This window comes from Nannobrachium achirus (genome assembly GCF_963921795.1).
Source record: "Nannobrachium achirus genome assembly, chromosome: 24".
NCBI classification, from domain to species: domain Eukaryota; kingdom Metazoa; phylum Chordata; class Actinopteri; order Myctophiformes; family Myctophidae; genus Nannobrachium; species Nannobrachium achirus.
The window spans coordinates 5,494,379-5,510,487 of NC_137831.1; the positions used below are offsets into that span (position 1 = coordinate 5,494,379).

Sequence of the window (16,109 nt, forward strand, 5' to 3'; positions counted from 1 at the left end):
CTATTGTTTTATCGCGTTTACCGTGCTAAAATGTGGGGCATGTGGCTAAACATGTGGCTAAATATGACTTTTTAGACACAATAAGCCAGCAGTTTCTTTATTGCTATTTACAGTAACACTTCTAGCCCCCATAAGTCACATCCAACCATGAAAGGTTGCGTTGTATCTTGGGAATGGGCTTATTCTGTATAAAATGACATATTTAGCCACTTGTACGCATGCCCCCCAAACACTGAAATAAGAATCCCTAAAACAATAGAAAGAAGTAAATGAAATAATTTTAACACTCATCTTTTATATTTTTTAATTACAATCTAAAATATGAACCCTTGTTGTAAAAAAAATAAAGTTGTCCTTTAAGTAGACTCCACGTTTGGAGTTCATCTTGATCAGAGCCCCATTGACTTCCATTATAAAGTGTAGTTCAATGTTTCAAAAGGTATAAATGTCTTTTCAAAGGTGTGTGTCTGTGTGATAATAACTGTGTGTGTCCATCCGTCCATCAGGAGTGTTTCTGTGGCAGCTCGGTGTCCGTTCCAGAGATAGAAGGAGTTCTGTGGCTGAAGGAAGACGGGAAGAAGTCCTGGAAGAAACGCTACTTCCTGCTACGAGCCTCCGGGATTTACTACGTCCCCAAGGGCAAGGCCAAGGTCAGTGTGACCTCTGCTTCTGCTCGATTACACTTCAATTGAGCGTGTTGTTTAAATATTTTCATCGAATTCACACGGATTAAAGTTCTGTGCGTCAATGAATGAATTAGTGAGAGAAAGACTGACAGTGTGTGTCACGCTGTATAATAATTGACCAAAATCTCCTCTATACAGGAGGAAAATACCCAGGGGGGGGGGGGTATTTAAGTAGGATGTGAGAGGTCTAACTAGGGGTTTGTCATGATGCTGAATCCATTGCAAGCATTTGTTTTGCACAAAAACATTCCTTGGGCTACAAATGGCCCCAGAAAATGCCCACAAAACTGTGATTAGTGATGAAAGGTGATGAGTCATCACTTTCCATCACTAAACCATCGTTTTCTGGGGCCATTTGTAGCCCAAGGAATGTTTTTTGTGCAAAACAAATGCTTGCATTCAGCATCATGACAAAACCCCTAGTTAGGCCCCTCACATCCTACTTAAATACCCAGAAAAGAAAAAGAAATCTGGGTATTTTCCTCCTGTATAGAAAGTCGATGGGAGCCCAACTTGATTTGGGCTCCCATCGACTCCCATCGCTCCCATGTGGTGACCCCGAAGGTCGCAAACTCGGGCGCCCTAGCTAAATCATTAGAGCATGCATTAGGGCTACATCTGTGCAAAATTTGGCGCTTTAAGACACATTTGCACGAAATTAGCATTTGCTCCCCTTGAGGCCCCACACTACAGATGCATTAGTCCTATTAATACTTATACAAATAGCCTTATCGGGTCGTCGCGAGGTCCGCACTCACAAGCTTCTTAGCTTGGATGAAATTCCGTTCTCGACAATTTGTGCGTGCGTGCGTGCGTGCGTGCGTGCGTGTATGTCAGCTCCTGACACAGTGAGAGGTCATAAACATACAGTATGTGCGTTGTTATGGGAACCAGATCTGTAGCAGGATGTGCTGCTTGGTATTTCCTGTTTAGAGCTGGGAAACAACAACACACACACACACACACACACACACACACACACACACACACACACGTGCACGCACACACACTTTTGTTTCTGCTCATTCAGCTAAATAAGTGCTTCTCCAACAGTCAAGGACCCCTAAGTGGTTGCAGACGCTCATTTGGAAGGATCTTGGGCCAGAGGACCCCATAAGAGAACATATTTAGTTTAAAGAATACATAAATACATACAAAATAAATTGTTAAAACAATTTCACATTTTCCAGATTTTTCCCAGGAAAGTGTAGCCTGTAGCTATTTTTTAAAATAAATGTATTATATAAAATATGAACACATTTTGCTGGGGAGTCCTGGAACTCAAGGACAAGTATTGCAGAATAATTAGTATACTACTGTCTAGGCTCTAGGGCATTCACGAATAGTGATTTTTAGTATTCAAATTGTGAGGCGTTGTGAGCATTAAGATCTGCTATTTTCACAATATTTATCTGCGGAATCGAGTCACATTAAATGTAATACCTTACAATTCCAAGTGCTTGTCAGGGTGGGGGTCCCCAGTTCAAATACACCAGGGGCATTGACAACTCATTCTTATGACTTCCTATCTAGCCAAGCTTTATAAACTATATATTTTTTAAAGAGAAAACAATAATAATAAAAATAGCGAATATTCGACTTCGGTGAACAACGTCGAATAGTGACTTTGATATTCGAATATTCGAATATTTGGTGAATGCCCTACTACTGTCACTATTTTAATTTAATTATCTTCATATCAGGGATCAATACCCCCCCCCCCCCCCCCCCCCCCCAGCCCCTGCACCACATCCGTTTGCCTAAAATAAAACATGAGTTTGTAGATCTTGCTATTTTCAGTCGACGTTCCCCCAGAATACGTATGCTAGGTTTCAACTGGATAAAAGGCCAGTAGTATAGTTTATTATTGTGTTGTCTGTTCTGTACTCTGTGTGTGTGTGCGTGCGTGCGTGCGTGCGTGCGTGCGTGCGTGCGTGCGTGCGTGCGTGCCTGCGTGCGTGTGTGCGTGTGCTTGCGTCCACAACATTGAGCTGTGTGTCTCAGAAACGCAGCCAAAGAACTGCTGATGTGTAAGGTCCCCCTGATCCGCTCTAAGACATGTTTTAATGTATGTAAAGAACAGCTGCTGTGATTCATATGTAGTTTACCATGCTCTGCCCTGGGTGTGCAATTACTGGAGGTAGAGGCTGAGTCAGCGCTTCTGTACAACCTCCAATTAACACTCAGGATGCCCACTGGCGCTGCCTCTGTATGGGCTGTATGGGATGCACCCTAGCACCACCTAGTGGCTTGTTTGATGTGCAATACATACTACTGTTTTGATTGATTGATTGATTGATTGAAGGCTTTATTAGAAGTTTGCATAGGAAAATGTACAGTCTGATGACGGTACAGTTCACTGGTACAAGGTCTACTAAAAGGAGATCCATGAAAAGACTAAGCTTATTTCAACAGGAAACCATTTAAGTATCTCATATAACATTGAATGACAGACAAATAGAACACAGTACTATGCAGTAGATATGTAAAGAAGAGGGGGAAAAAAAAAAAAAAGAAAACTGTAAGTCTAAACAAACAGTAAGTATATACAAAGAAGGGGCAGGGGAGGGTAGGGTTGGGCTAGGTTTTTACCAGTTGCGAACAGCTGCTGCCTGTAAGTGGTTTTTCAGGGCAATTTTAAAGGATGCTAGTGATCCACACTCCTTTATGGCCTTCGGTAAGGCATTCCACATTTTTGTGCCATCCATTAATTTGCTGTCAAACGATTAAACATTTTAATTGCGATTAATCGCATGATTTATCTAGTTATTCACGCAATTAATCGCAAATAAGTCATACGTTTTTATCTGTTTACAATTTACCTTAGAGGGATATTTCTCAAGTCTTTTATACCCCTATTAAAATGGGAGTGGAACAATGTGCTGGCTTTATGCAAAAGTATGTTCATCTTTTGTTATTTTAAAATCAATTAAAAACCAATATATCATAATGGTACTGCATCAAACAGGCGGCAGCAGATGAGTATAAGGATCTGTTACATTTACTTAGTAATATGAGTACTGTAGTGTCCATTTTAAAGTATAGTTTGTTGATTACTTGTGATTAAATGAGATAACTCGGACAGCTCTAAATATTGTAGATCTATATTTAGATGTTAACTGGTTCAAGGTTGTGCTTTATTGTTACATCTTATGTACAGGTACATAAAAGTAAAACGTATTTATGGTCGGCTTCCTTCAGACAATGCAGCATTATTAGCTAGAAATACTGTAAAAGAAAGAGTGCATAAAAAGAGAGCATCATCGTATGTACACGTTGCATAATGATCTTTGTGATGATTATACACACCCAACAGCATCTTCCTGTAGCTGCCACCTAACTTCATGTAAACAACTTCACATCATGTACAGCAGTTTATGCAGGAACAGTTCAAGCTTATTAAAGTGAAAGAAAGGGACAGGAGAGAAGAGGGTAAGGGTGTTAGCGTTGCCTTTTGTCCTCTGGTTTATTTAGTATTCTTGTCAGATCGTTGGTGTCCCTGATTGTACCTGGAAGGGAGGCGTTGTAGCAGTCTGTTGTCAACAGTCTGTCAACTTGACAGTGTATTTTACAGTTTTATTATATATTAAATGTGTTTTACAAGGTGTGCTGTGATCTCTCCTCTCCAGGCCTCCAGAGACCTGGTCTGTTTCCTCCAGTTGGACCATGTCAATGTTTACTATGGACAGGACTACCGCAGTAAATACAAGGCCCCGACTGACTACTGCCTGGCCCTCAAGGTAAATACACTAAATATACAGTAAATATACAGTAAATACAAGGCCCCGACTGACTACTGCCTGGCCCTCAAGGTAAATACACTAAATATACAGTAAATATACAGTAAATACAAGGCCCCCGACGGACTACTGCCTGGCCCTCAAGGTAAATACACCAAATATACAGCAAATATACAGTAAATACAAGGCTCCTACGGACTACTGCCTGGCCCTCAAGGTAAATATGTGCGGACAACAGTTCCAGCAGAGAGCTCCAGACTTAGCCACTTTCTCCTGGGGGATACCGAGACGTTCCAAGGCCAGTGTAGAGATATAATCTCCCCATCTGGTCCTTGGTCTGCCAGGGGGTCTCCTCCTACCAGTGTGATGTGCAGCGTTGTGTACCCTATAGGGAGACGCTCGGGGAGCATTCGTACTAAAAGCCCGAACCACCTAAGCTGACTCCTTTCCAAGTGAAGGAGCAGTGGTTCTACTCCGAGTCTCTCTCGGGTGACTGAACTTCTCACCCTACCTTTTAAGGGAGAGGCCGGTGACCCTGTCTGAGAAAACTCATTTCAGCCACAAGCTTTTCCATGTCAAGGACCCCCATTGCACCATTCTTGACTGATGTGGCCCGGGCAGGGAGAGGGACGTCTGGGTCTCTCTGCTGGAACAACTACCCCAGAGATCCGACCAAAAAGATGGATGGATATCCAACCAAACTTGCCAATGCTATCACTTACATTTCTGTGTACACATGGCTAGATAAGACAAGACAAAAAATGTATTATGAAAGATTCCCTATGCAAAGATAATAGAAATGATGTTGTATTCTTATTCTTCATGTCTCCTCTCAGCATCCACAGATCCAGAAGAAGTCTCAGTACATCAAGTACCTCTGCTGTGACGACGTCAGAACCCTGCACCAGTGGGTCAACGGGATCCGCATCGCTAAGGTTAGCCTCGTCTGAGTGGCTGACCCGCTGGTTCCCAAACTGGGGGGGGTCCTCAAATTATGTTGGAGGGGGTCCCCAGATGATTAGCTTAATGTGCATTATTGATTTCTCACTCGACAGTAAACAAACCAACATACAGTAGAAGTGTATACAGGGCACTGTATATGCACATTTATAAAGCTACAATTCAATGACTTTTAAGACTTTTTTTAATACCAAATTGGCCAAATTGTCAAATATTACTTGACTTGAAAGAGACAAACAAACATTAGGAAAATAGACGATCAAGTAGTAGTAGTAGTAGTTGTAGTTTGGCTACTTTCACAATGTTTATCTGTGGAACAGAGTCAAACAGTGTACAATAACGGAATCAAACAGGGTACAATGTACAGTTCCAAGTGCTTGTCAGGGTGGGGGATCCCCAGTTCAGTCAATTATAGATTATTTTTGGGGGGTCGCGGCCTGGAAAGTTTGGGAACTCTTAGGCTAACCTGCAAGATGATTCCAATCTTAAGCTCCAATCTCAAGTATTGTAACTTTAAAGTAACCCTGTGTGTGTCTCTCCAGTATGGTAAGCAGCTGTACATGAACTACCAGGAGGCCATGAAGAGGACAGAAGCAGCCTACGACTGGTCCTCTCTGTCCACCTCCAGCATCCGCTCTGCCTCCAGCTCTGCTAGCATCCCTGGTGGGTGCACACACACACACACACACACACACACACACACACACACACACACACACACACACACACACACACACACACACACACTGCATCCAGCTCTGCTAGCATCCCTGGTGGGTTTCGTTTAATGCAATGAGATCTGTTTGGGCTGTCAAGGCCAGAAAGTAGCCTTTTGCCACTCAGTAGGTGTTCCCGCATAACTTCCGGGTTTGATGATGATGTCACACGCATAACCTCTATTAGTCTTGTACTAAAGTACTGTACTGTCATTGTCTGTCCTTACAGTACACTGTTAAAATACTCTGGTACTAAATTGCTGTAGGCTACTGTCATGGTCTGTCCTTACAGTACACTGTTAAAATACTCTGGTACTAAATTGCTGTAGGCTACTGTCATGGTCTGTCCTTACAGTACACTGTTAAAATACTCTGGTACTAAAGTGCTGTAGGCTACTGTCATGGTCTGTCCTTACAGTACACTGTTAAAATACTCTGGTACTAAATTGCTGTAGGCTACTGTCATGGTCTGTCCTTACAGTACACTGATAAAATACTCTGGTACTAAAGTGCTGTAGGCTACTGTCACGGTATGTCAATGCAGTATAATGCAGTATAATGTTAAAATACTCTGGTACTAAAGTGCTGTACTGTCATAGTGTGTCCTTGCAGTGAAATGCAGTATAATGTTAAACTACTCTGTCCTGTCCCTTGCAGAGTCCCAGTCCAACCACTCGGGCCAGTCAGACAGTGGGGTGGACTCCGGCTCGTCTCACGGCCGCTCCCAGAGCGTGGTCAGCTCCATCTTCTCCGAGGCCTGGAAGAGAGGCACCCAGATGGAGGAGAACACCAAGGTACTGTCCTTGGACACCACTGGTTTCCAAACCCTTCAGCTCAACACCCAACAGAGAGATTAGATGTTTGCCTCGGGACCCAAACATTTCACTACTTCTTAAACTCCATGATTGTTTTCCCCCCCTAAAACATGATCAGGGACGTGCTGGCCATTGGGAAAAGCGGGACAACTCCCGAACGGCCGGTCCATTCCCGGCCGGGCCAGGCCAGCCATTAGGAAAAACTTAAAAATAAAATGTCGGCCTCCGTTCCATTTTGGGGGCTGTGCGGCCAACAAAGTAAATCATCACTGTCGGGCAGAAAACCTCGTATCTCCAAGTTTCAAATTTCTTCGCAAAGCAAAGCCCTGCTTCATCATACAAGGCTGTCGCACAAAAGTAGTGAAAACAGCAGATCTACAAGCACAAAACACCTCGCACCGTGCTTGTAGATCGCTGTTTTCACTAGTTTAAATTATTTTTAAAATGGTTTTGGACGTACAAGGTTTCCACCCGACAATGACGAAATATAACTCATGTAATTGGACAACTGGCTTGTCACTTATGGCAAATCTTTGAGTAGCAGCAGCGCTATAGAGAGAGATCTCTCTCTATAGCGCGCAAAGAGGGCCTCTCCAACTCTTTTTTCCGGGCTGAATCAGGGGCCCAGCACGTCCCTGAACATGATGATCAGATATTATGATTATACTAGGAGGAAGATTTTTTTTCCTCCAAAAAAAGTGTACAGAAAGTGTTAAAATTATGTTTTTATGTGGCCACACCCACCAGTTCATTAAGTATGCCTGGTTGTCATGGTGGGTGGTGACCCTGCTGAAGTTAGCCACACCCACAGTGTTGGGTGTATGGTAAAAGGGGAGGGGATGATATTATGATGTCATTATATCAGCACATTTCAATTCGGCCTTTTGACTCGACTCAGCATTCGGGAAGAAACCAAAAATACACAGGCAAGGCAAATTTGCACATTATAACCCCACCTGGTGGTCTATTAGAGTAACTCCATAGACACATACAAAACAGAAAAAAGTACAAAACTATGGCACCACCTCTTTAAAATGTTATTCATGAATTGTTTTGAGTAGACTTTTTTGTTTAAACGTTATGGGCTCTATTTTGATTGTCTTAAATACAAGCTCTTATGCCTTAACTCGTCGGAAAGGTCCGGTTCAACAACAACATGAAGTCACTCGCATTTTCTGAAAAGCATTAGAAAAGCAATAGAGTTCGGAAAGCTGCATGTCGGAAAGTTGGAACTCTCTAACGAAAAGTTCAGTGGTCGGAGACAGTATGGACAGGCCTTCAAGTTAAGGCATAAGAGCTGGTACTTAAGACAATCAAAATACAGCCCTAAAAGTTGCTTTTCAAATTTTGACGATGCAACTCGTCGTCCCTGCTTCCTCATTGGCTGGCCAGCGCCTGACAACCCTCTCCTCTCCCCTCCACAGATGCGACACGAGTCGTCCCGAGGTGCCACGCTGCCCCACTCCACCCACAGCCACCCCACTACGCCCCTCGCCCACCACGCCACCCTCCCCCACGGCCACCGCCACCACAGCCAGCACTCCGTGGACCACCCGGCCCCCGCGCTGGCCCCCTCTCCCCCCCAGCCGCAGCCGCCGCAGCACCCCCAGGCCTCCCCACAGAGCCCGTACCAAGCACCACCCCAGCAACAGCAGTACCAAGCATCACCCCAGCAGCAACAGTACCAGGCTGCTCCCCAGCAACAGTACCAAGCTCCTCCCCAGCAACAGTTCCAAGCTCCTCCCCAGCAACAGTACCAAGCTCCACCCCAACAACAGTACCAAGCTCCTCCCTCCCAGCAACAACAGTACCAAGCTCCACCCCAGCAACAGTTCCAAGCTCCTCCCCCCCAGCAGCAGCAGTACCAGGCTCCTCCACAGAACCAATACCAAGCTACACCCCAGCAACAGTTCCAGCCTCCACCCCAGGCCCAGTACTTCCCCTCTCCTCCACCCCTCCACATGCAACAACAACAACAGTCACCGCCGCAGGCTCACGGCGGCTACGCCCACGCGTCCTCCCCGCCCCAGCAGCAGCAGCAGCCCTCCCCTCCACCCCCTCCTCCTCCACCTCCCCCTCCTCCCCCGCCGCCTCCCCCGCTCCACGTGGTGTCCCACCACTCCCCGGCCACCATGTACAAGTTCAGCACCATCACGCGGCTCCAGAACCAGAACGGGGCGGCGAACCGGAGCAGGGCTGCTGCAGCGGCGGCGGCTGCGGCGGCCGCAGCGGCAGCAGCAGCCAATCACCACCACCCTCACCACCACCACCACCCCCACCACCTGCCCCCCATGGCCCAGCAGGTCCTGCCCCCCCCGGCCCCGGCTCCGCCCCCTCCTCCCCCGGCCAATCAAGTGCCGCCACCTCCTCCCCCTCCGCCGCCGCCCTCCATGCCGGCGCCGGGCTCGGCCATGGCGGTCCTGATGAAGACAGGCTCCGCCTCCACCCCTCCTCCTCCCCCCCCCACCTCCTCCTCCCCCCCCGCAGACCAACGGGCTGGGGGTGGTGGGGGCGTTCCCCCCTCCCCCTCCGCCCAACGGCCTCAGACAGGCTGTGAAGCAGCAGCGTTTCCCCAGCCCACCCCCGCGACCTGCTCTCCCCCACCGGCGACGACGACGACGGTTCCGTCCCGTTGGAGGAGGACGACTCCCCTCCCCCGCCGGCCCCCGCCCCCTTCCCCGCCTCCCCCTCCCCCTCCTCCTCCTCCCCCCCGCCGCCTCCCCCTCCCCCCCCAGCAGTTCCCGCCGGCGCCGGCGCCGCAGGCCCAGGGGTTCCCGCCTCCCCCCGCGCCGCCGCCCAAGACCTTCACGCCGGGCTTCCTGCCCCACTCCGCCCCCAAGCCCGTGTCGGCCCGTCTTTGCCCTTCCCTCCGGGCCCCCCCCGCCGCCCGCCTCCTCCCCTGGGAGGAGGGGGGGAGCCAGGCCCCGTGTCCCCCGCCGCCGCCCCCTCCCCCCCGCCGCCCCCATCAAGAGGCAGTTCAGCCTCCAGGGTGGGGGAGGGGGAGGAGGGGGACCCCCGCCTCCCACCCTGCCCAAGCACCTGTCCAAGCCGCCGCCTGCCACCGGGGGGTCCCTGGTCACCGGGGGGGTCCCTGGTCAGGCAGATCGCCAGCCAGTTCCCGGGGCCTCGGCGCCGGCGCCCGCCACCAATCACGCGGAGAGCCCCCTCCTCCCCAAGGCCCCGCCCCTCTCCCCCCCTGCGGTCAAGGCCAAACCAAAATGGCAGCCGGGGTGGGGGTGGGGGTGGGGGCCAGCAGCAGCACCCACCCGCAGTCTCCGGAGTTCCCTCCTCCGCCACCTTCCGAGACGGGCAGATCGGGAGGCGGCTTCCACGCCCCTCCTCCTCCTCCGCCCCCTCCTCCTCCTCCCCCCGCCCATGCAGGGTAACCCCACCCCCCCTCCGGCTCCCCCGCCCCCGGGGGGAACGTCCTGGGGCTCCCCGCTGAGGAGGTCCCCCTCCGGCGGGGGGAAGAAGCCCCCTCCCACGCCCCAGAGGAACTCCAGCGTCAAGGAGTCCTCCTCCTCCTCCCTCCTCCTCCTCCACCTCCTCCTATCAGGAGTCCAGGAGGAACCTGCCTCAGCAAGTTCGCCGCTCTCCGGCCACACCAGGCCACTAACTCCGCCCCCTCCTCTGATCTCCCTCCAGGGAGCCCGCCCCCAGCGCCGCCCCCAGCGCCGCCGCGGGACCCCCGGCGGCGCCCCCCAAACCCGGGCAAGCTGAACCTGTCCAACCTGCCCCCGGCCCTGCAGGCCAAGGTGGGCCGGGGGGGCGGAGACTTCCCCTCCCCGCCGCCCGCCTCCCCCCCTCCGAGAGCTCCTCCTCCTCCTCCTACTTCCCGCCTCCTCCGGCCGGCATCCGAGCTCTTCCCGCCGCCCCCTCCTCCTCCGCCACTAGGAGGCGACGTGCACACCGGCGCAAGCAGCGCCCAAGGTATGTTTGCCATGTATGTATGTGTGGGTAGTCTCGCGTAGCCAGACAACTATTCCACAATCTGTGAATGCTATATAGAGTCTGTAACTGCAGCTCCCCGAAATCCGAGTAATGGAAGCTGGCATCTCCGTTCACGAAATATATTTTGTTGCGCCTGGCGAAGCGTGCAAGTACTGCATTCAGTTTTCCTGGCGCGTCATCTGTGGCAATTTGGCACCTCAGTGGAGTGACGAGGAGGCAAGACTCTGCCGAGGTGGCAAGGTGCAACTTGGTACCTCGACTGACTACAGTCTAGTTAATTATCTGTTTAATTTGTCTGTTGTGTGAGATTAAGCTTTATTTGAATATGTACCATATTGGTATATGTAAAAAATATATGGATGTCAAGCGACTACGCTGAAAAGTAACGAGGGGATAGGATTAGATATGTTTTATACTTCCTACAACTTTTTTAACTTGTAAAATTATAGTATTTGTAAAAGCATGTAAAAGTATTGTCCGATTTTAACATGTTCAACATCACTTCCTCCCTCCAAGGTGGCGGTGGTGAACCCCCAGCCCCAGGCTCCGCCCCCTCCTCCCCCCGTCTCCCTGGTCAGCATCCCCGGCTGGAGCAGCAACAACAACAAGGGCTCCCTGAAGAAGACCCCCGCGGTGGGGGGACCCCTCCTCCGCCGCGGCAACAGCAACACCCCGGACCCCCCGATGTCCCCGCCGTGCCCCCCATCCTCCCACTACGCCCCCCCCTCCGCCTCCCCCCACCTCCCCCCCGAAGGGGGGCGGTGGCGGCTCGGGCGGCGGCGGCTCGGGCGGCGGCGGCTCGGGCGGCGGCGGCCAGCCCAACTTCCTGGACGACCTGCACCGGACTCTGAGGCGCAAGTCGGCGGGCCGCCAGGGCTCGCTCAGCTCCAACAAGCTGGAGACGGCGGCGGCGCCCGCGGCGCCGGGTGGCACCATGGACGACATGGCCCTGCCGCCCCCGCCCCCAGAGCTGCTCCAGGGCAACGGGGGGGGCCGGCGGCGGGGTCTTCTCCGGGAACATCTCAGGCTATGCAACGCTGCGGCGGGGGCCGCCGCCCGCCCCGCCCAAACGGGGCGACGCCACCAAACTCACCGGAGAGTGTTGAGAGGAGGGATCACGACGACGTCCCCTCTGCTAGACGTATCGCTAGAGACTATGGGCTCTGTTGTCCGTCCATGCCTCACCCCGTAGACCTAAACTAGTTTGACTGTTTTTTTTTTTTACTATTTTGAAAAACGTTTTTAAATAGTTCAAATAGCCAATCTATGAGGTCACACCGTGTTGAAGTAGATCGGCAGTTTGAAGTATTTTAAAATGTTTTTCGAAATTGCAAGAAAAAAAAAAGGCAAATAAGTTGTGGGATAAGGGGTGAGGCAGGGACGGAGAATAATAGATCTATAGCTACGTGACTGAAGTGGTCCTCCTCCTTACCCTCCCTCACACAGAGGGAACCCTGAAGGCCTTTCTGGAGGAACCTGAAGATCTGTGGTGTTTGGAGGACCGTACAGACTGTTCTGTCCTGTTGAAGGAAGTGACTGTGTGTGTGTGTGTGTGTATATATATATATATATATACTGTATACTGAGAGCCAGACTAGAGCTGGCACGGTGTTTGAGAAGGACTCTCACGTTGACGTTTTTTTGTAAGCCTGCTCGGAGCGCCAGGACCGTTCCCATTGGTGCATCAGGACCGTTCCCATTGGTGCATCAGGACCGTTCCCATTGGTGCTTCGGGTTACCTGTTTACTGCAGACGGCGTACGCGCTCCACCCCGAGGCTCGGTTCGTACTCGCGCGACGGAGTCACTCGCCCCCGAAATCAGACGAGACGGGACACATTGTGAGCTCGTAGATCTGCTATTTCCGTTTAAAGTGACGCTGTCGCACCAATGGAGTATACAGTAAATGAAGCGAAAAGAAAAGAAGGTTTTTCCTGCGATGTTCTTGACTGACTCTCATATCCGTTTTCCTATTATGTCACACAGGCCGTAGCGCCGCCTATACCCCGGTAGACTGAATGAAGCCAAACGCCGGTGAGAATTGTTCCCAACATGCTTTGTTTTGTGATCCGACTGGCGTAGCCCGCTTCTCTGCCATTATGTTTGTGCCACGTGTTGTTAGAGAGAGAGAGAGAGAGAGAGAGAGAGAGAGAGAGAGAGAGAGAGATTTAAAAAAAAAAAGATACAACTCATCAGGATCTTTCTGCTTTGGTACTGCATGGACCTGTAAAGACAAGCTGTACAAACCTGAAGCTCTTCTGTTGTGTGTGTGCGCGTGCGTGCGTGCGTGCGTGCGTGCGTGTGCGCGTGTGCGTGTGTGCGCGTGTGTGTGTGTGTGTGTGTGTGTGTGTGTGTGTGTGTGTGTGTGTGTGTGTTAGACAGACGCTAATGCCTGATTAATACTCTGGTTGTGCATCAGTGTCCTGTATGAAAATAGCCTATCCACACGCTCGCAGAGCTTGTAAATCCGTTATTTTCGGCACACACAACTGAGTATGAATCCAGCCTGAGAGCGCCCTGCACACAACAGTGCGTGTGTGTGTGTGTGTGTGTGTGTGCATGTGTGTGCGTGTGTGCGTTCGCGTGTTCATTATAGGTGTTGAGTAGTAAACGTTTAGGAAGGCCTTTGTGGAACAGATTGAATGTTGTTGTTTTTTTGCTTTTATATGAAATTATTTAATGATTGCTAAATGAAAGGTTTTTCTTTCTGTTTTGTATTTTATCAGATTTACGTACATTTTATCTAATCATGTTTTTTTTTATATATATATTGTCCGGTCAACAAAGGTGCGAGCGGAGCTAAACGGAAGGAATGTACTGACAGAAAGAGGCATGGGAACGCTTTGAATAAATGAAATGATCCAGTATCTCAAAAACTGTAAAAAAAAAAAAAAAACACTAAATCTGCAACAAAAACATAAACATCAAAGCCGAAAAGCTACAATGCACAACTCTTTATCAGCCGGGTATTGAACCCACGGGGTCTCCCCACATATGGGACACCAAACCTCTACCGCTCCTCCCCACATATGGGACACCAAACCTCTACCGCTCCTCCCCACATATGGGACACCAAACTTCTACCACTCGTTCAAGAGGGGAAATCCCTGCTTGGCCAGGGGAGATGTACACCGATCTTTAAAAAAATAGCAGATCTACAAGTCTGCTATTTTTGAAAAGCCAAAGTATAACAATAATGGTTCAAGTGGTTCAAATGTAAATTGACACGGATGATTTCACGGTTTTAATGGGTAAAAAACGATGTCCCAGATTGTAGCGTCGTGCTCAATTCATAATCTGTTGTACGACTTGTACGCTTGCCAAAAAGAACTGATCTACAAGCTCAACAACGTGTCACGACGCTATACCTTGTGTAGATCAGTTGTTAATGGCAAGAGTCAAGAAGACCCTCGTGCGATGAAAACATGAATGAATCTTTGTTCACGGAAGAGTTTGGGTTGGTGAAGTAACGGCTTGACCGAGTCAGGACTGTGTGTGCAACTGGAAGAAAACTAAGCATTGTATGTATTGTGTACTGTTTTATTTTCTTCTTTTTTTTATTTAATGCAAAGAAAATAAACATGTCTTATTAGTGGACTTGAAAGGTTGCTGAAGAGACTTGTGGTGGCGCGTGGTGGCGCGTGTGTGTGTGTGTGTGTGTGTGTGTGTGTGTGTGTGTGTGTGTGTGTGTGTGTGTGTGTGTGTGTGTGTGTGTGTGTGTGTGTGTGTGTGTGTGTGTGTGTGTGTGTGTGTGTTTTGGCTTGACCTTTGACCCGAGTTCATCTGGTTCATTTCATTCATACATGTACAGTCCCGGGCTGACACTATTGGCTCCGCCTTCTAACGTCACATGGTGTTACGATCCAGCCAGTAACAAAAAAACTAAAGGGACAGTTTGGCTCCACCCATGTGGGAAAGTAACCACGCCCCCTCCCCACTGTTTTTTATATTGTACAGAACATTACAGGAAGTTGTCAGAACATTACAGGAAGTTGTCAGAACATCACGGGAAGTTGTGAGTGAGAGAAAGAGAAGGCGGGGTCTGTGTGGAATGGAGCGTCGCCTACAATCAACTGGCGAGCATTCTATCTAGGGCTGAACGTTGCTTTCAACTTGGTATGTTTAGTGTGTTTAATGTGTGCTTGTCTTTAGTTTTTTCACTGTGCCATTAATTAGCAAAGAGGCTGGAGGAGGTCAAGAGGTCAAATGCTGGGGTCTTGCACCTCCACCGTGCATCACGTCTTTGTTTGTTTGTTTGTTTGTTTGTTTGTTTGTTTGTTTGTTTGTTTCCTCCAGCAGCAGCGCCTTCAGTTGACCGTTTTACACACAGCGGCCATTTTGCCATGACGTCACTCTTGCGCGAATGCTTCATTCCCCACGGCCACGCTCTCGGTGTCTCGTCGTTCCGGCGAACGTGCGAGGTTTTATAACAAAAAAGCATGATTTAAAATCGTGATGACAAGCACTCGTGAGTGCGGTGCGAGTGCCGGCCCGCGCAGAGCGCCGTCTTAAGTTGCCAAATCGCGGTGGACGGAATAGTTTGTCATGTGATTCAAAAGGAACTCTCCTATTGGCCAGTGCTTCCCAAACTGAGGGCTCCCCCAGATGATTAGCTTAATTAGCTTAAGATTGTTTTCTCACTCAACAGTAAACAAACCAACATACTGTGTAAGCGTATCCTTAAATTTTCAATTTAAGGACTTTAACCAAATTGGCCGAGTTGTCAATTATGTAAGAAAGAGGCAACCGTTGCGGAATTAGCCTGTATACAAGCTGATGGCGCCTCACAATGTTCGCCTGTTTGCACAAACTGTATCTGTGGCAAACAAAACGTAACGCCTACAATTCCAAGTGCTTGTCATGTCAGCGTGTTGGGGGGATCTCCGGTTCAAATATGATTATTTTCGGGGGGTCGCGGCCTGAAAAACCCTTACCCTAGGCACCAGTCACAGCTATGGGGGGAAGGGGGGGGAAGGGGGTCTTTGGAGTATACACATGTCATAAGCCCCTTCTTCACCACAGGGCCGAACCAGAACTAGAATCAGAACTTTCCAGAACCAAGAACCATAGGTTCCCAGAACTCAGGTTTAGTACTACATCAAGAGCAAGACCTAAAAAAAGGTTCCCACAACCGTGTCTGAAACCGGGCTGTGTGCTATGGAAACAAAACCAGAACCAAAATAAAAATATGTTCAGGTTCTGGAAAGTTCTGGTTCCGCCTTGAAGCGGAAAAGGCCTTCCCA

At 49.4% G+C, this 16,109-nt stretch overlaps 1 protein-coding gene across 1 annotated transcript in view; it reads left to right on the forward strand.

Moving 5' to 3' along the window:
- Positions 1-14,488, forward strand: part of raph1b (Ras association (RalGDS/AF-6) and pleckstrin homology domains 1b) — a 136,765-nt gene extending 122,277 nt beyond the window's left edge. Inside the window, 13 exon segments of the mRNA XM_080720132.1 lie at positions 507-650; positions 4,316-4,426; positions 5,263-5,361; positions 5,929-6,049; positions 6,760-6,896; positions 8,342-9,597; positions 9,653-10,148; positions 10,151-10,297; positions 10,299-10,427; positions 10,429-10,491; positions 10,493-10,860; positions 11,490-11,862; positions 11,864-14,488. Of these exon segments, the coding sequence (XP_080576258.1) occupies positions 507-650; positions 4,316-4,426; positions 5,263-5,361; positions 5,929-6,049; positions 6,760-6,896; positions 8,342-9,597; positions 9,653-10,148; positions 10,151-10,297; positions 10,299-10,427; positions 10,429-10,491; positions 10,493-10,860; positions 11,490-11,862; positions 11,864-11,974 (3,555 nt within the window). The 3' untranslated portion in view covers positions 11,975-14,488.
- The last annotated feature ends 1,621 nt before the right edge of the window (positions 14,489-16,109 follow it).